The sequence below is a fragment of the Thamnophis sirtalis genome, unplaced genomic scaffold, assembly GCF_051295495.1.
Source record: "Thamnophis sirtalis isolate CommonGarterSnake01/CBP01778 unplaced genomic scaffold, rThaSir2_p1.2 scaffold_6, whole genome shotgun sequence".
NCBI lineage: Eukaryota > Metazoa > Chordata > Lepidosauria > Squamata > Natricidae > Thamnophis > Thamnophis sirtalis.
In genome coordinates, this window is record NW_028261386.1 from 44,113,595 (window position 1) to 44,129,525 (window position 15,931).

Below are 15,931 nucleotides of genomic sequence, written 5' to 3' on the forward strand. Positions count from 1 at the left end.
TAGTATGGCACGACATGCTATTCATTAGAATTAGTACAAAATAATTATGTACTAATTACGTATTGCACCACATATCTGCATGCAAAAATCATGCATGGCTTTATTCACATGAGTAAATATAAACTTTTATGTGGATAATTTTATATTTTGGCACTTTAATAGTACAAAGTCCAATAAAAAATCTTGACAAGAAACCACATCCATGCAGAGAGATTTTTAAGCAAACATTTCATCATGAACACTGTGATGTTATCACTGCACTCCAATCCCATTCTTTTATCTGTAATTTCTTTTTTCATGTCATTATACACCTATTTATATGATCTAAAAACTTTTATATGCTTTACAGTGCTGTGCCAGTTGTAGCTTGCTAAGTGTTAATGCTATATGTATCTGCTTGGTGCAAATGAGCAAGGGATAATAGTAGGATTATGAGGTATACCTCTAAATCAATTTATTATGAGAGAATAGGTACAATTAAGTAAAAGTCAGAATGAAATATTTTTCTCTGTCACATTATCAAGTTTAGTCAATTGTTCAATTCCAATAAGGTATACACCATAATCTTAAATATAGTCTGATATATTTTGATAGGTGAAATATTTTGTCCAATACAACTCATGTATCAAATTGTCTATTTTGTAGATACATTTGTTAAGCTGACATTGCTGAATTCCATGGGTCAAGAGATGTCCAAATGCAAGACATCCATCCGAAGAGGGCAGCCAAATCCAGTCTACAAGGAGACCTTTATTTTTCAAGTGGCACTCTTTCAGCTTTCCGAAGTTACACTTATATTATCTGTGTATAACAAACGCAGCATGAAGAGAAAGGAAATGATAGGCTGGATTTCTTTAGGTTTGAACAGTTCTGGTGAAGAGGAGCTGAACCACTGGACTGAGATGAAAGAATCAAAAGGACAACAAATATGTAGGTGGCACTCTTTATTAGAATCTTAATATAGAATTGAAGCTCCACTGAATGTCACCGTACAATGAGATTGTTGTTTTCATACAGCTAAAAGACTCTTACAGAAATTACAAGTTTTTGTATTTCAAATTAACATTCCTCTTTTAAAAGTGCACAAAATGCTGTGAAGAAGTATAAACATTCACATTTTCATTTAATATTACTGATTTTTTTAAAGTGCCAGATACAGAAGACAGCAACTACAAGTCTTTATCATGGAACATTTAGGATTCTCTCACCTATTCTTATTTTGGTTAACATGCAACTTTTATGTAAATCCTTTATTTGTATGAAATTCTCTTATTGCCCCTCCCTTCCTTTTACTAGTGTTACGCTTCATGTTGTAGATGATCTATCAAGAAGCAGAATGGGGGGAGAAGAATGGTTAAATGGCAGAAAAGAAAGCTCAACAATAGGAGAGAAATATTGTAGGTTTGCTATACTAGAAGTCTTGTTTCCCCCCCCCCCCCATTCTTAGTGATTTAACATTTCTGACAGTGTACGTCTGAAGAGTTGCTATGCAAGAGAAGCTAGATGCTGACTACTTATGAGATTCTCTGTGGTGTCTGTTTTAAACATGATTTTCCCCCTCAGAGAGCTGAATCTGTTTTGAAAGAGAATTACCATTTATGGTGCAAAGATGCATAACTTTCATTCTTGATAAATAGGCTTTTGTATTATTTCAAAAGCTGTAAAACGTGTTTGACCAGATTGTAAATCTCACCTCTTAAAAATTATTGGGATGGTGTCTTCAGTTTAACATATGTATGATGCAGGATTATTCATTGTGTGCCTTCTTTGGATCTTAATGAAATAGGACCCAGTGTAAGCACTGAGCACTTTTCAATTTTCTGATTCCTCATTTGCCAGCTTGAAAGCACAGGATCCAAAGATTTGCACAAGGGAGCTTTGGATATGTGATTTTGAAAAGCAGAATTCTTTTCTTTGAAACTGTGCTTCCACATAAATGTTTCTAATGGTACTAATCAAAATATATTGTGCGACTGTTCCATCTTTCCTTAATAAAATTTCTATGCTCAGAAAAAACAAGAAAGAGAAACTATGGGGAAAAAACATGGAGGTTTACAAGTAGAAGACAATAATATCTAATTTCTCCATAAAATTCCATGAATGCAATAGGGCAAAGCAGTGTGATGTAGTGGGAGGTCTATTCTTCAAAGGAAAAAGGTAAAACAATTCACTTGGCATTCAGAAGTTCCTGGATAAAGTAGTCCCTTTACCCATTTATAAGAGGCTTGGAGAAGCTGACAACAACTTGCAGGCAGTTTCTTCTCATGGATTTCTCAGTGAGAGTTGTTTAGTTTAAGTAAGAAAAAAGAAAGGATTTCACTCATAGATGCTTTTTAACTAAGGTATTTGGTCTTTATATGAATTATTGTTATTGGAAGTTCAGAATCTAAGAAATACATAAATATTTTTTAAAACAAAGTTTTAGAAATTCAGTGATGATAAAATTTTGGAATAATAATATCTGGATAACTTTAGATAATGAATTAATCCCAGCAATTAATTCGCTTTCTTTCTCACACACATGCACACAACCTTGAAAAAGACAGTTTCATGAATTACAATAGTTGATGTATACAAGGAATGAAGCTTGTTTATTCAAGAATTCTTGCAATAAATGATTTCATTTCTTTCTTTTCAATGATTGCAAGATTTCAGTTATGTTGAAGGTTAAGATACTGCTTGCCATGAATATAGTGTAAAGATCATGACAGAAGAAAGTAACACGCACGATGTCTATGGAATCTATATTGGTTGTAAACATAGCCAGAACTGATGACTTCTATTTAAGTGCTAGAGAAACTGAAAAAAAGAAGGATCAATGCATTTCCTTTTATACTGTATTTTCCGGCGTATAAGACCACTTTTTAACCCAAAAAAATTATTTCAAAAATTGGGAGTCGTCTTATATGCTGGGTATACCAAAAAACTAAAACAAAAGAAAAAGCAATGCCGGCAAGCAAAAGGCCACACCTCCACCAGCGCAGATTCTGACCTTTCAATCGATAACCTCGGTGCTTTTTGCCTGGGCACATGGATGGATGAGCACTGGGATGGCTTAATAAGGTCTGGCTGGAGGAGGAAGGCGCTGAGCTCAAACTACGAAAGCCCGACAGCGTGGAGGCCTTCAGCCGGCTCGTGGGCGCCTGAAAGTAGGGGGTTGTCTTATACGTCCAGTCACCTTATATGGCGGAATATATGGTACTTAAAGTAGACTGATTAAGTACATGTTTAATACTCTTACTCCCAATAATATTGAATGCTGCTATGTTTGAGATCAAAGACGTTGCAGACTTGCATGAATGAATTCAAGTCCGTCACATGAAGGATGTGTAACGTTCCCAGTTTGAAATTTTTTAAAAACCTCCTTAAAATTTCTCAGCCGTAGTCTTAAAATTGTTATTCAGTGCCTTTCATGTTTCACCACTTAAATTTGTAACTATAATGTGATGCTGAATTGATTGATTTTAAAAGTTTATCAAATGATTTTTTTCCCTGTGTTGCATGAAATGTATAGCACAAGAAATGTAACTTTGTTAATAAATACTGTTCAGGATCTTTTGCAAACTTAAATATAAATAACAGTACAATTTATTGTATTATTTCTAGTTCTAAATCTTGTTCATTTGCCTTCATACAAGCCTTGTTTTGTATTTTGAAAATCCTTACTAGGTTGCATTTCAGTTAAAATTTAAGCATTTGGATTTTATTTATGGATTTTAGCTTCAATTCCAAAATTGCTTACCATAAAATATTTACTTCTGAAATGCATGTTTAGAATTACGACTTGCAACATCACAGTGCCTTGAAGAATGGATAAAGTATTTTTACAGAAGAAAGAAATGATGAAAAACTGTGATTATGATCCAGGAAATTCCTGATTCTGAAAGTTTCTTAGTCTGAATTGTTCCTCTATATTTTTCTTTTTAAAATATAGTCTATCATAGACACAACTATTGAACTATTTTGTTGGAAAGCAAGATAGATGTGGAGCAATTAATATATATATATATATATTTGTTTTTCTGCCACTGTCATGTTAATACTTTTGTCTTAATTTTGAAATGGCATACACCTTGCTTGGAAAAAAACAATGTATACATAAATATTGTTTGATGGCCTTGTAAACATAATAAACCTTTGATTTGGCATAAAATATTGGATGGGTGCCGGGAATGAAAAACATCTGTTATTTTCTATAGAATTATACAATAAAACATCTTACAGTTTACCACAAGATATTGGGCAGACCTAGTGAATTCAAATCTCCAAAAAAATTTTGACATAAAATCAAAGCAGTACAGCATTGTATAAATGTTTGTGTGTGGGGGGGGTTCTTTTATTACTGAGGTTTATTTGTTACGGATTTCTACAAACAAGCTTTTGCCAGTAAGGATGTTTTGTATACAAATTGCTTTTTTAGTAGTATCATTTTCAACTGAATGGGTCATGAGATCACATATTGATAAAGCACACATTTTATATGTTTGATGTCCTACCTAAAAAAAAAATTATATATAGTTTTTTTTTAATATAGGTAAGCCATATTGACCCGTGTATCACCTTCCCTGTATGTGTTTACTTCAATTTTCAAAATTGTGCAGCACAATCATTTAGCTGGGACTTCAGCTCTCAGAATTGTGCAGCTTGATTATTTAGTTGGCCCTACATGTACTTTTCAAATACCACATCTATCACCCTGGAGATTGAGTCAGTCTTGCCTTTAAATCACTTGGCCTAGCCCTAATAGACAGTTGTGTGCTTCCTAGTAAAACTATAGGTCTGCAAAATACTTTACTCACAACTAGATGTTTCTTACTTCAAGAATGAACCTTTTAATGCTGCTTTCAAAGTACTAGTCATTGGGGCAAATGCACCAGAGAAGAATATTTGATTTATATCTATACATGATTTCCAGGATCAGAATCGTTTTGCACCAACTCACAAATTTGGTGAGTTTGATTAAAGGTATCTTGTCTAGTGCCACCATAAAGTTGCTCCTTTGAATTAGGTCTCTCAGACCCTCACATAGGCATACCCTATGCAAACATTTAGTTCACATAAGTATTTGAAATACCTACATATTCTGCTTTATCTCTCCATTTTAATATCTTTCATGTTATTGGATTACAATTTCCAACTCATTTTATTATTGGGTATACTAACTACAGATAATGGGAATTGAAATACTATATATTTGAAAGCACCTATTGGTGGAGGTTAAATTGCTTTGTCCAATTGATAAAAATATTAATTTAATGGCAGAAGAAACAGAAAATAAAATTGACCAGGGAAATAACTGTTAAAAATAACATATGCGTTCTTTGATAGAATTTGACAGCTTCCAAAAGTAGATTTCTTGACCTCTTTATGGAATTTCTAGATTTGTAGTATGGCAGAAGAGCTAATCAAAAGGAAGTAGAATTGTGGCCATATCCACACAATAGCATCATATGGATCAAACCATTTTATAATTTAAAGAGATCTTTTAGAATGTCATTGAAAGCTCATCTACGATATTCATTAATTTCAGATTCTTATACAAGTCACCCTGTGTCTTTGGGATGGATGCGTTTTAATGTACCAGTTTTGGATTATCTTGAAACTTTAGATATATGGTTGACTTTGCTTTAAATTTAACTATTTTTAAAATTATCCTATTTCTCAGTCCTGCCATGGTTCTAGACAGCTTCTCAATGTGCCATTTGAGCAAGTAATGTTTGTGCCATCAAAAATCTTGAGTTAAAATAGTTGGGTTCTGGTGGCACGTTTTTAAAATTGCTGCCATACAATTAAGGTTATGTGTGAAAGAATGAGGCAAACCTCTTGCATTCCAACAATAAAGCTATCTTCTAGCAAAAGAAAAAATGTCTTGAATTCATGACGTTGAAGTTGGGCTGTGTTAATGATGATGATAGATTTGGGGTTGCTTGATATGAGGTTAAAAAAGAAATGGAAGTGGTTTTTCTCACAGATTGAATTTCTGTCTTCAAAACACAAAGATTAACTTCCCCCCAATAATTTCAGCATGTTGCTGCTAATTGAAAGACTGGAAAGCCATGTTATGGTACTCAACCCGTTGAATATGAGCTATCATTCTTCTAGTTTTAGTTATTTTTGCTACATGCCAATTTGCCTGTTAGAAAGACCATTTGTTTACTATGAAAGGGAAGTTTTATATGCAGAAGACCCCAGATTCAAACCTTGGTACTTGAATTAAAAGGATCACAGATAACATGGAAATCAGGAAATGTCATCTGACTGATTTTAGGGAGCTAATTTGAGTAGGCCCGCATTTTGGTTTAAAATCAACCTCACTTTCTCAAATTCATTAAGAAATGTATTTATTTACATATTGTTTAGCCTACCAAACTCAAAAACTATTTTAAAATTATAAAAATAACAATAAAGTAAGTTGAAGGTATAAGAACAACTGTAGTGATAAATCATTTGTTAAAAAAAGTCACGTCTTTCCCAAGATGGACTCCGATAAAACATAACTAGGGTTGAAACCTGGTGAAATAAAATTGCCTTTAAAGTTCTTCTCAAAAGCACGAAGGAGGGAGACTTATAAATTGGTGGAGTTAAGAAGTTCCAAAGTGGGATTACTACAGAGAAAGCCTTTTACATTGCCCATGATCCCTTCACTTTGGGGGTGGGGAGGACTTAAAAGGCCTTTTAAGATATTCTCACTGGATAGGCAAGTTCAATTCTGGCAATTTGCCATTGCTCTTTATTTCCTTTAACAACGGAGAATGCACACTGTTACCTGGAAAAGTAATAAATTATTTCAGGCTAATATAGTACGTTACTATCTTATTTTTACGGTTGGTGTTTCATAAAAATGAAAAAATGAAACTGAAATTAATAAAAAAGATTATGAATACTGCTGAGATACAGTGCTGTTATTTTTTACATGAAGCATTATGAAACACTCCCATCTTTATAATTAATCCATAGAAAGGTGGAATAACTATTTTTATATCCATGCAAATACTTTAAGGATTTTCATTCAAAGATTGACTGTAAACACTTTTAGGAGAGAGACAAGTAATAGATTTTGTCCAGAGAAAGTTAAGCTCAGAATGTGCAGAAAACTATTTTTGATTAAGGAATTTAAGTACTGTATGCAGATAGTGCTTGTTTCTATGTTGCTGGAACAACCCTCTGAGTCTTGTTGTATGTTTATAGTCCCATTTTTTAATATTCTGTAGTATTCTTTTCATTTCTATGCTATAGTAGGGATATACATCATGACAATATGTGATTAAGTGAATTTGTAATTGACAATCTCTCTACACTTCTTAAAATGCCAAAGCAGATTTTCTCTTAGCTGAGCACATTGATTTCTGGTTCAGCTGAAACTCAGGTGGAAGATTGAAAATATATTTTGTAGCATTAATACTGAAGTTGTGAGATGGGCTGTTGCTCTCCATGAGAACTTTTGCTTCATCCCCCACTGTTTGGCTCCTCTGCTCTTATTTCTCCCTGCTGAAATTAAGAAACCATGTTGTCTGACCTCTTTTATTATTTTTTTACCTTGAGTAACCAATGTTTTCCCCCTCTGAGAGAAAGAAAGACAAAGCTTGGGAGGCAGGAGGCTGGTTGGATGCCCTTTTTTTTGGGGGGGGGTGTTCCATTGGTAGGAGCTTTGGTCAGTACACAGGCAGGATTCAGCATTGCCAGAACAGCAATGATGAGGATAGTTGAGGTATGATGAAATAATGGTTCTAGGGTTGAAGGTAAAATCAGAAATATCTTGAATTCAAATGTTGAAATGTAAATAAACCCAAGTATATCAGCTCATTCCTTTGTTTCTCTTTGACTCATTGATGTTATCCTTCCCTGTAGGGAAATATGACCCATGTAGGGAAACATGGTCAATCTGCTTCAGACATTTGATAGAGCCAGTGGGTTTCCAGAGACAGCTTGGGATTTTCTCTGAGGAACTGGTGGGTGGGCTTGGCTGAGTCCTTATTTTTGGCCTGGAATGGACAACTGCTGGAGTCATAGTTTCCACTATCCCCTTGTGGCTTCTTCCCATAATATGGTCACAGAGTGCATCTTGCTTTACAGAGGACCTCTGAGAGATGAAGATACCCATTAGATGAAAAACTCATAGTTTGTTACTCTTTCCGTGGCCAGGAATTAACAGTGGGGTGCTGCATAGATTTTGTATGGACTCTGTGAAGGAACAACTTCTCAGGAGTTTCTCAGGCATTCTGATATTCATGCAGACCAGGTTTTTATAGGTATCAAAAATGAAATTAGGATCCAAACCTGGTTTGAAAATGAGTTAGAAGCCAGCATCATAAAATTGAAAGAAAATCCTAAAGCAAGATAGCATCCTAAAGCTCCAATATCACAATAGTGGTCAAAGAGTCGAGAAGTCAGGAACGCACAAGTCAAGGTTAAATGGATTAAGGTAAGATAGTTTTCAACACCAACTATGTACAGACTTTGGCCATATAACTCAGTCCATTTATTAGAGAATAAGTATTTGTTAGGTAGAAATTAGGGTCATATACTCAAATTCACTGCAGTAAATATTTACTTATTAAGCATTTATTTTCTTCTTTTCATTCAGGGAGTAAGAGCAAGTAAGCAATCCTATTTGGATAGCACATCCCCTTTCTTTATATATGAAGCCATCCTTGTCCTCTAGGAAAGGCAAGTATATAATTCAATTCTTTTTAATATACTGTAAATGGATTCAATAGGTTTTAGAAATATTTTTCTCTTAAGATATGTCATCTGCTTCAAACTGCTGGGCAGAATTACATAGGAGACAATACAGCTTTCTATTCATGTAGAGATAAGGCCACAGCCTCATGGTAAGAATGAAATCATGCTTCTTTGAGAAGGAAAAAAAAAAGACTGGAACTCAGCCAGGGGCTTGGCTTCCTTGGCTGAATCCCGTGAATCTATGACGTACAGCCAAACCTTTTCTCCCCTAGACAACTTTTCTCCTATCTCCCTTGAATTCAGTTGTGTGTGTGTGTGTGTGTGTGTGTGTGTGTGTGTGTGAGAGAGAGAGAGAGAGAGAGAGAGAGAGCATGTGCATACACATGTACATTTGCATGATGAAAAGGACTAATCCACTAAATGTGTATTAGCATGCTTGCTTACACATTTTTGGCACATCCTGCAACACAAGTCCTTCAGTTTAACAACTGTCTGTGTGTGGTCACTTGGAGGCAAATATTACTTGCCACAGGAAAGGCCCTATTGACTAGCTTGGGGGTGGTCAGGACAAACAACTTTGCAAGCATAAAACCTGGTAATAGATAGTTTTTCTTTCATGTAAATCCCTTCCTTTTTAATTAATCTATTATATAATCTATTTCTGCAAATTTTCTCAGAACACACATTTTAAATGTTCATTCACATTTTAGTAAATACAATACAATACAATAGCAGAGTTGGAAGGGACCTTGGAGGTCTTCTAGTCTAACTCCCTACCTAGGTAGGAAACCCTATACTGTTTCAGACAAATGGCTATCCAACATCTTCTTAAAGACTTCCAGGGTTGGGGCATTCACAACTTCTGGAGGCAAGCTATTCCACTGATCAATTGTTCTAACTGTCAGGAAATTTCTCCTCAGTTCTAAGTTGCTTCTCTCCTTGATTAGTTTCCATCCATTGCTTCTTGTTCTATCCACACTGTAAATGTTACAATACAAAACAGTTGTTTTATGAAGCAAAATCAACAATAAAACTATTTAGGAATGCAAACCTATAAAGGAACAGGAGAGCTTGTAATTCATATTTCACAGCTTGACAAAGGCCTTTCTATAATTGGTTAAGTACATATTGATTTATTTAATATTCTTTGAATTTCTTAATCATTCAAGTGCATCAACAGCAATTTCTCCTGTTCTTTAAACCAGCTTAACATCTGGTATCTCCCTTTCCATGTAACTTCTGTTAAGCATTAAGCATTATTGTACTGGCATGTGAAATTAAAGATATTGTATGATAGTGTATGTGCTCTTAAGTCTCCTTTCTTTGGTATTGATGTATAAACTGTCTTCTTCCTATTTTTGAACACAAGGTCATTTGCTGATATAATTTGGTTCAAAGTTTTACTAATTCTTTTTTGTTGTTAGCCATATTTTTGCAGGTATTCCATAGGTTCCTGTGACCCTCTGATTTAGTAATGGCTGGAATATTGATCTAATAACATTTTCTAGTACTAGAAATTCTTGTAAATAGAGAGGTCTTCCCTATTCACAATATGTTGACATTTCTGTAGTTCAGAATTTCAATATATTCCTTTGATCTTCTATGAATCAATTATTCTCTGTCAGTTGATATCTTTTAGCATACCAGTTCAAAGTTGGAGCCTCCTCCTGATTTCAAAAATCTTTTGGAAAATATTACTTGTTTTTCCATGTTTGTTTCCATCTTTCTTCTTTCTTCAGTTCTTCTTTGCTTAAGTACCATCCCTTAAGCAAAGGTTTGGAGTTACTTTTCTGAAGCAATTACAGGCCCTAATACCAAATAAACATCAGCAGTTGTAGCTAGTTAGCTAGTGCAGTCATGTGGCTTGGTCTTTTGCCAGGCATTTAGAAATACTTAAGATCCACCACCAAAGATTCTCTCCTCTTCATTCCAGTTGGCAGTAACTCATGCCAACTTTGATAATAACTTTATTGCCTCTACCAACTTTCTGGGCTTTAATGCATCTTCTTCATTATGGCCTGAAGAGAAAAGGGAAGACACATTCCATATTGTTCTTGAAAGGGAACATAGGCCAATAGTATGTAATAACTTCGACTGGAATTTTGCCAGGGCATTTGGATTAACTACCTTCATGTAGAAAATATGGCCTCGGGTCTTTAATTAACTGAGGTAATTATCATCTCTTTTATATCTTATCTAACAGATGGCATCTAACAAAAGAAAAAAAAAGAAAACCAAAAAGATTTTCCTTAATATTCCTCCCTTACCAGAGGCATTGCAGCTTTTATAGCACCAAGATGATACACGTAGCTGAGAGAAATTAGGGAGGTTCTCCTTACAGTGGCTGCTCATAAGAGTCTATAGATTCTCTTGGCTGCATGTGGGGCTTTTTACAATACAATGACTGAATAAAGGAGCACCACTTTTAATTCAACTGATTCATGTATTCCAGGAATTGTTATTATACACCTTTTGAAATTCATGTGCAGATATTAAATTACATAGGATGCTACTAAGAAAATAATGATCAGGTATATTTGAGCTAACCTTATTCAGGGACGCAGTGGTTCAATGGCTAAGACACTGAGCTTTTAGGTCAGAAAGGTCAGCAGTTTGGCAGTTCGAATCCCTAGTGCTGCATAACAGAGTGAGCTCCGGTTACTTGTCCCAGCTTCTGTCTACCTAGCAGTTCTAAAGCATGTAAAAATGGAAGTAGAAAAATAGGAACCACCTTTAGTGGGAAGGTAACAGTGTTCCATGCGCCTTCAGCATTCAGTCATGCCAGCCACATGACCATGGAGCGCTGGCTTCAGACAGCGCTGGCTCTTCAGCTTTGAAACACCCTAGAGTCGGGAATGACTAGGACATATGTGCGAGGGGAACCTTTACCTTATATTTGAGCTTAGTAGCTTTCTTCCCTCAATTTATATGTGGGACAGCATTCAATCTTTCATGAAATATCATATTTGAGCTTAGGGCATGAAGTGGACAGGACCCCTATTTTTAATGCATGATATACTTGCTGAAACTTCTCTCTATACAGTTATTAAAGTAAAAGCCTATCTGGCCACAACCTTTCTCCATATTAAACACATAAAATGGATTTATTTAGTTATTGTCAAAAGGACTCAAGACCAGGAAATATTTTATATTTGATGGTAAAACATATTAAGTCAAATATTATGTATTTGTTTATGTCAGGAAATCAATCCTACAGTTCCTAAATTCTATTTCATTGCAAAAAATACACTTACTTCCTATTTATTGCAAACTTCATTTTTCATAAAGTACATCTGATACTTTATGGCAGCTTTATTATAGATACTGAACATGATTGTTTGCACTTGTGTACTTGTATAATACCTACCCACCTAAATTGGTCCAGTGGCACATTATTTTACTATTAGATGCTACAATGAAATACTTTTGTCTCTGATTCCTGTCAACCTTTAAAAAAAGCCTTGTGTGCTCTGTTATTTTATTACCACAACAAGAACCTATTTATAATCTATTCCAAGTCTAAAATCCTAGGGTTTTTTCCACAAACATCCAAAGTCACAGAACTAGTAAATAGGTTTGAGCACACCATCAAACATGAAATATCCATCTGAATTATTTATACCAAAAGATACCCAGTCATCAGCCTCAGCCATTCAAGTCTCCTATTTTAATCAAGGCACACATTCCTTTTTATAATCCAGTGAATTAAAGAGGCACCTGCCTGAGCCACCTTCAAATGCTATTTCGTTGTTTTGGACTTTAAAAACTATTTCATCGATAACATTTCCTGCGAATTTCTATCAAGGTCATATTCCTTTCTTTCTATACCTTGTGATGCAGGTACAATAGAAACTACAGCCAATGTTTTGTTATACTACCAGTATAAGAAACAGTTGCTTTCCCATTTCTTCTTGTAAGTTCCCAGGCATTCTGATTTATTTTACTTACTTATTTACTTTACTCATTTATGAAACAATTCTATTTCTTTAGGTTACTGTGTTTTGTTATTTGGTATATACTCCACTCAACTATGAGTCTTAATTGTTAAGGTTCTTCAAGGCTCTTCCTGTGATATTTAGTTTAGTTTTTATTTTGGCCTATGATCCTAAGTCTTATCTATCTAACCCTCTATCACAGGGTTTGTTTTTATAAACCCCGCTTTGTGTGTGGAATTCTTGCATATATGAAAATATTCTTAAGTATCCAACAATCACATCACAATCAGTTATATGAGTCCCACTCAAACATTCACATTTATTATATGAATATGTGTCTAATAATTCCTAAACCTACAGAGATTTCTCAAATTACATCAGCCTTTGGAAAACATCCAGTCACATGATATCGCAACTAATAATGCCTTTACACATGACTGTGCACACAATGGCTTTCACACAACCAAGAATGCCACATAACAGCATTTTCCTTGTGCAGAGGCCAGTGTCTATTAAGGTGTCTATGTCCATGCTGGCCATTACTGTAGGTTTTTGAGCACTGGCACACTTAGTATCAAAGATGTTAGCTGTTTCTTATTATGATACATTTTGTGGTGTTTGTGCACAATTTTTTGAAAATCCAAAAGATATGTTATTACTATTGTGTATACATTATACTATGGTATAAAGAAAAAATCTACACCGTGATTCTCAACCTGTGATTCGTGGACTCATGGGAAGCTGCAATATCATCACGGGGAGGTGGGAGTTCGCAAAGTTTTGGAGAAATGTTATGATTTAAATCTTGAGTTACGTTTTGTGGTCCATGACCATGATCACAAAAAGTATTTAAAGGAGGTTTGTGGTGAAGAAAAGTTTGAGAATCACTGATCTACATTACGTATGATAATCTAACAGCAAACATATCAGAGATTTTAACATAGTGAAGGTTTACTTGATGCAAGACAAAGCAAATAGGTAATTAAATAATAGAAGAATTTATGTTTATTTTCTGAAAAAATTAGGGATTAACAAGAATGAAAGCTGAGGAAATTGGCATAATATTAAGAAATGATAAAAAATAAAAGGGCATGGATTTGGGGAAAGGTAAAAGGAAGCACCAGTTCACAAAGGATAAGTAAATAAATCTCATCTTGAAGGCACATGGTGGCTCAGTGGCTAAGATGCTGAGCTTATCGATCAGAAAGGTCAGCAGTTTGGCGGTTCAAACCCCTAGCACCGCGTAACGGAATGAGCTCCAGTTACTTGTCCCAGTTTCTGCCAACCAAGCAGTTCAAAAGCATGTAAAAATGCAAGTAGAAAAATAGGCACCACTTTTGGTGGCATTCCGTGCTCCTTTGGAATGCTGGCCACATGACCACGGAGATTTCTTTGGACAGTGTTGGCTCTTCGGCTTTGAAATGGAGATGAGCACCACCCCTTAAGGTCAGGAATGAATAGCACATATGTGCAAGGGGAATCTTTACCTTTACCTTTAAATAAATCTTTTTCTTTTTCTGGTCCTTTAAGAGAACCTGCCTAAACACTTTGTAATAGAAGAATATGACATAAACATCACAAAAGAACTTGCACAAAAAAATAAAACCTATTGGCATGCTACCCATTAACACAAGAGTAAATTACATCATCAAGTCGCCCTTTCCAAATTTATCCAAATAAATGGAAAGGTACAAATGTTTTTGAGATACTGCAAAGCTCAAAACATAAGAAAACCTATTACAATTCAAATCTGTTTTCAAACCTGTAAAGGTCTCAGATTCAATGCTAAAATTCTATTAATCTGAATTGATGATTTTCTCAAATTAATAAGTCATTGTAAGGGAAGTGCAACTTATTGCAAGGCGCTTCATTAATTTTTGGATCAATCCACAGAGTCTTGAAGACATTTATCTTCAATTTCCTCATCTAATTTTTTAATACGGCATAACTCCTGTGTTTCAGCTCCTCAGTCTGCATGGAAAATGTATAAATTTATCTGGGTGCTATCACCGAGGTCGTGTTTAAAAATCTTTGTAGCATGTAGCTGCTTTTTAAAATGCTCAATGCTTTGAATGTTCATCACTTTACAGTCTGTGTTTCATAGGCAAGCAGTAAGTCTAAATTCATGTTCTTTATAAGAAATACGTTGCAAGTATTTGAAAGATCTCTTACTTCAGACATCTGGAAACACTTGCTCTGCAGGCAACTTTCTAATGTGGCTGCTCTCTGAGTGCATTAGACTAAATTAAGGAATCCCCCCCTTCCCAGCTAATCATGTGGGGTAATGTTTTGGGGCAGTGGATGGTAATATTAAGTAATATTTAGTGTATGGTTAGGTACAGCAAAACATCTTTCCAATTTACACTTCAGATATAATTACATTTCTGAAGTTTGTAAATCTTTATGTAGCTTCTTGCAATTTTAGGCTTTTGTTTGCAGACTTATACAAAATCAGTTCAATTCATTTCAGTTATACTTGTGTGTTCGCAGATACAATTTACATTTACAAAACAGAATCAGCTAGCTCTAAATGCTAAATAAAATAATTCTAACCCCCCAAGTTTTAAATTGACTATTTTTGTGTGCCCTTGAGTCATTATTGATTCCTGGCAACTGCCTGGACATGTTCCTGTGATGGCATGATTTCAGAAGGGTGTTGCCTCCTTCCAAGGAAGGAGAGAGACTGACTTGACCAAGGTCATTCAGCTGCCTGTGTGCCTACTGCAAGATTAGAACCCATAATCTCCCAGTTTCTAGCCTAGTGCGTTAAACAACTACACTAAATTGGCTCTCAGACTTCTTAATTATTAAATTAATTTGAAAATAGAAAAAATACAATTGTCATTTTGGTATATACATAAATATTTTTAGCATTTTGCACTCTGTTGATATGAACAAGCTAGTCAACTTTTCTTACTTGAGATAATCTTATTGTTGTTTGCTTGTCTGCATTCTTGCAAATGAAGCTTTCACTTTAAATAACATTTTAGTAAGTCACTGTTTTCCTCTAATTAACATTTTGTAGCTCTATTCTTTTGCAAAACAAACCTCAGTCTAACTTGTGTGGTGTATGTGTATTATTTGATAGTATCATGATTTAATATGCAAAATAGTGTCCTCCTTGTTTTATTTGCTTATCTTCAAAGCTTTCGAACTGGGTTTGAGATTACAATATTCAGTTACATTTTTCTTCTTTTTAAGTTAATGTAATAAATGGTTTGATATTCATAATCACTATTTTACCACCTGCAGTGCTTTGTTCAGCTTATTCAGTTGAGCCTGGAAACATCTAAGTTTGAAAAGAAAAAGGAACA

General features: G+C 34.8%; 1 protein-coding gene across 5 annotated transcripts in view; it reads left to right on the forward strand.

Moving 5' to 3' along the window:
- SYT14 (synaptotagmin 14) overlaps window positions 1-4,234 on the forward strand; it is an 89,449-nt gene extending 85,215 nt beyond the window's left edge. For all 5 annotated transcript variants that reach the window (XM_087717738.1, XM_087717737.1, XM_087717740.1 and 2 more), the window contains one exon: window positions 646-4,234. In XM_087717738.1, coding sequence (XP_087573864.1) covers window positions 646-959 — 314 coding nt within the window. In that variant the 3' untranslated portion in view covers window positions 960-4,234. The remainder of the gene's footprint in view (window positions 1-645) is intronic.
- The last annotated feature ends 11,697 nt before the right edge of the window (window positions 4,235-15,931 follow it).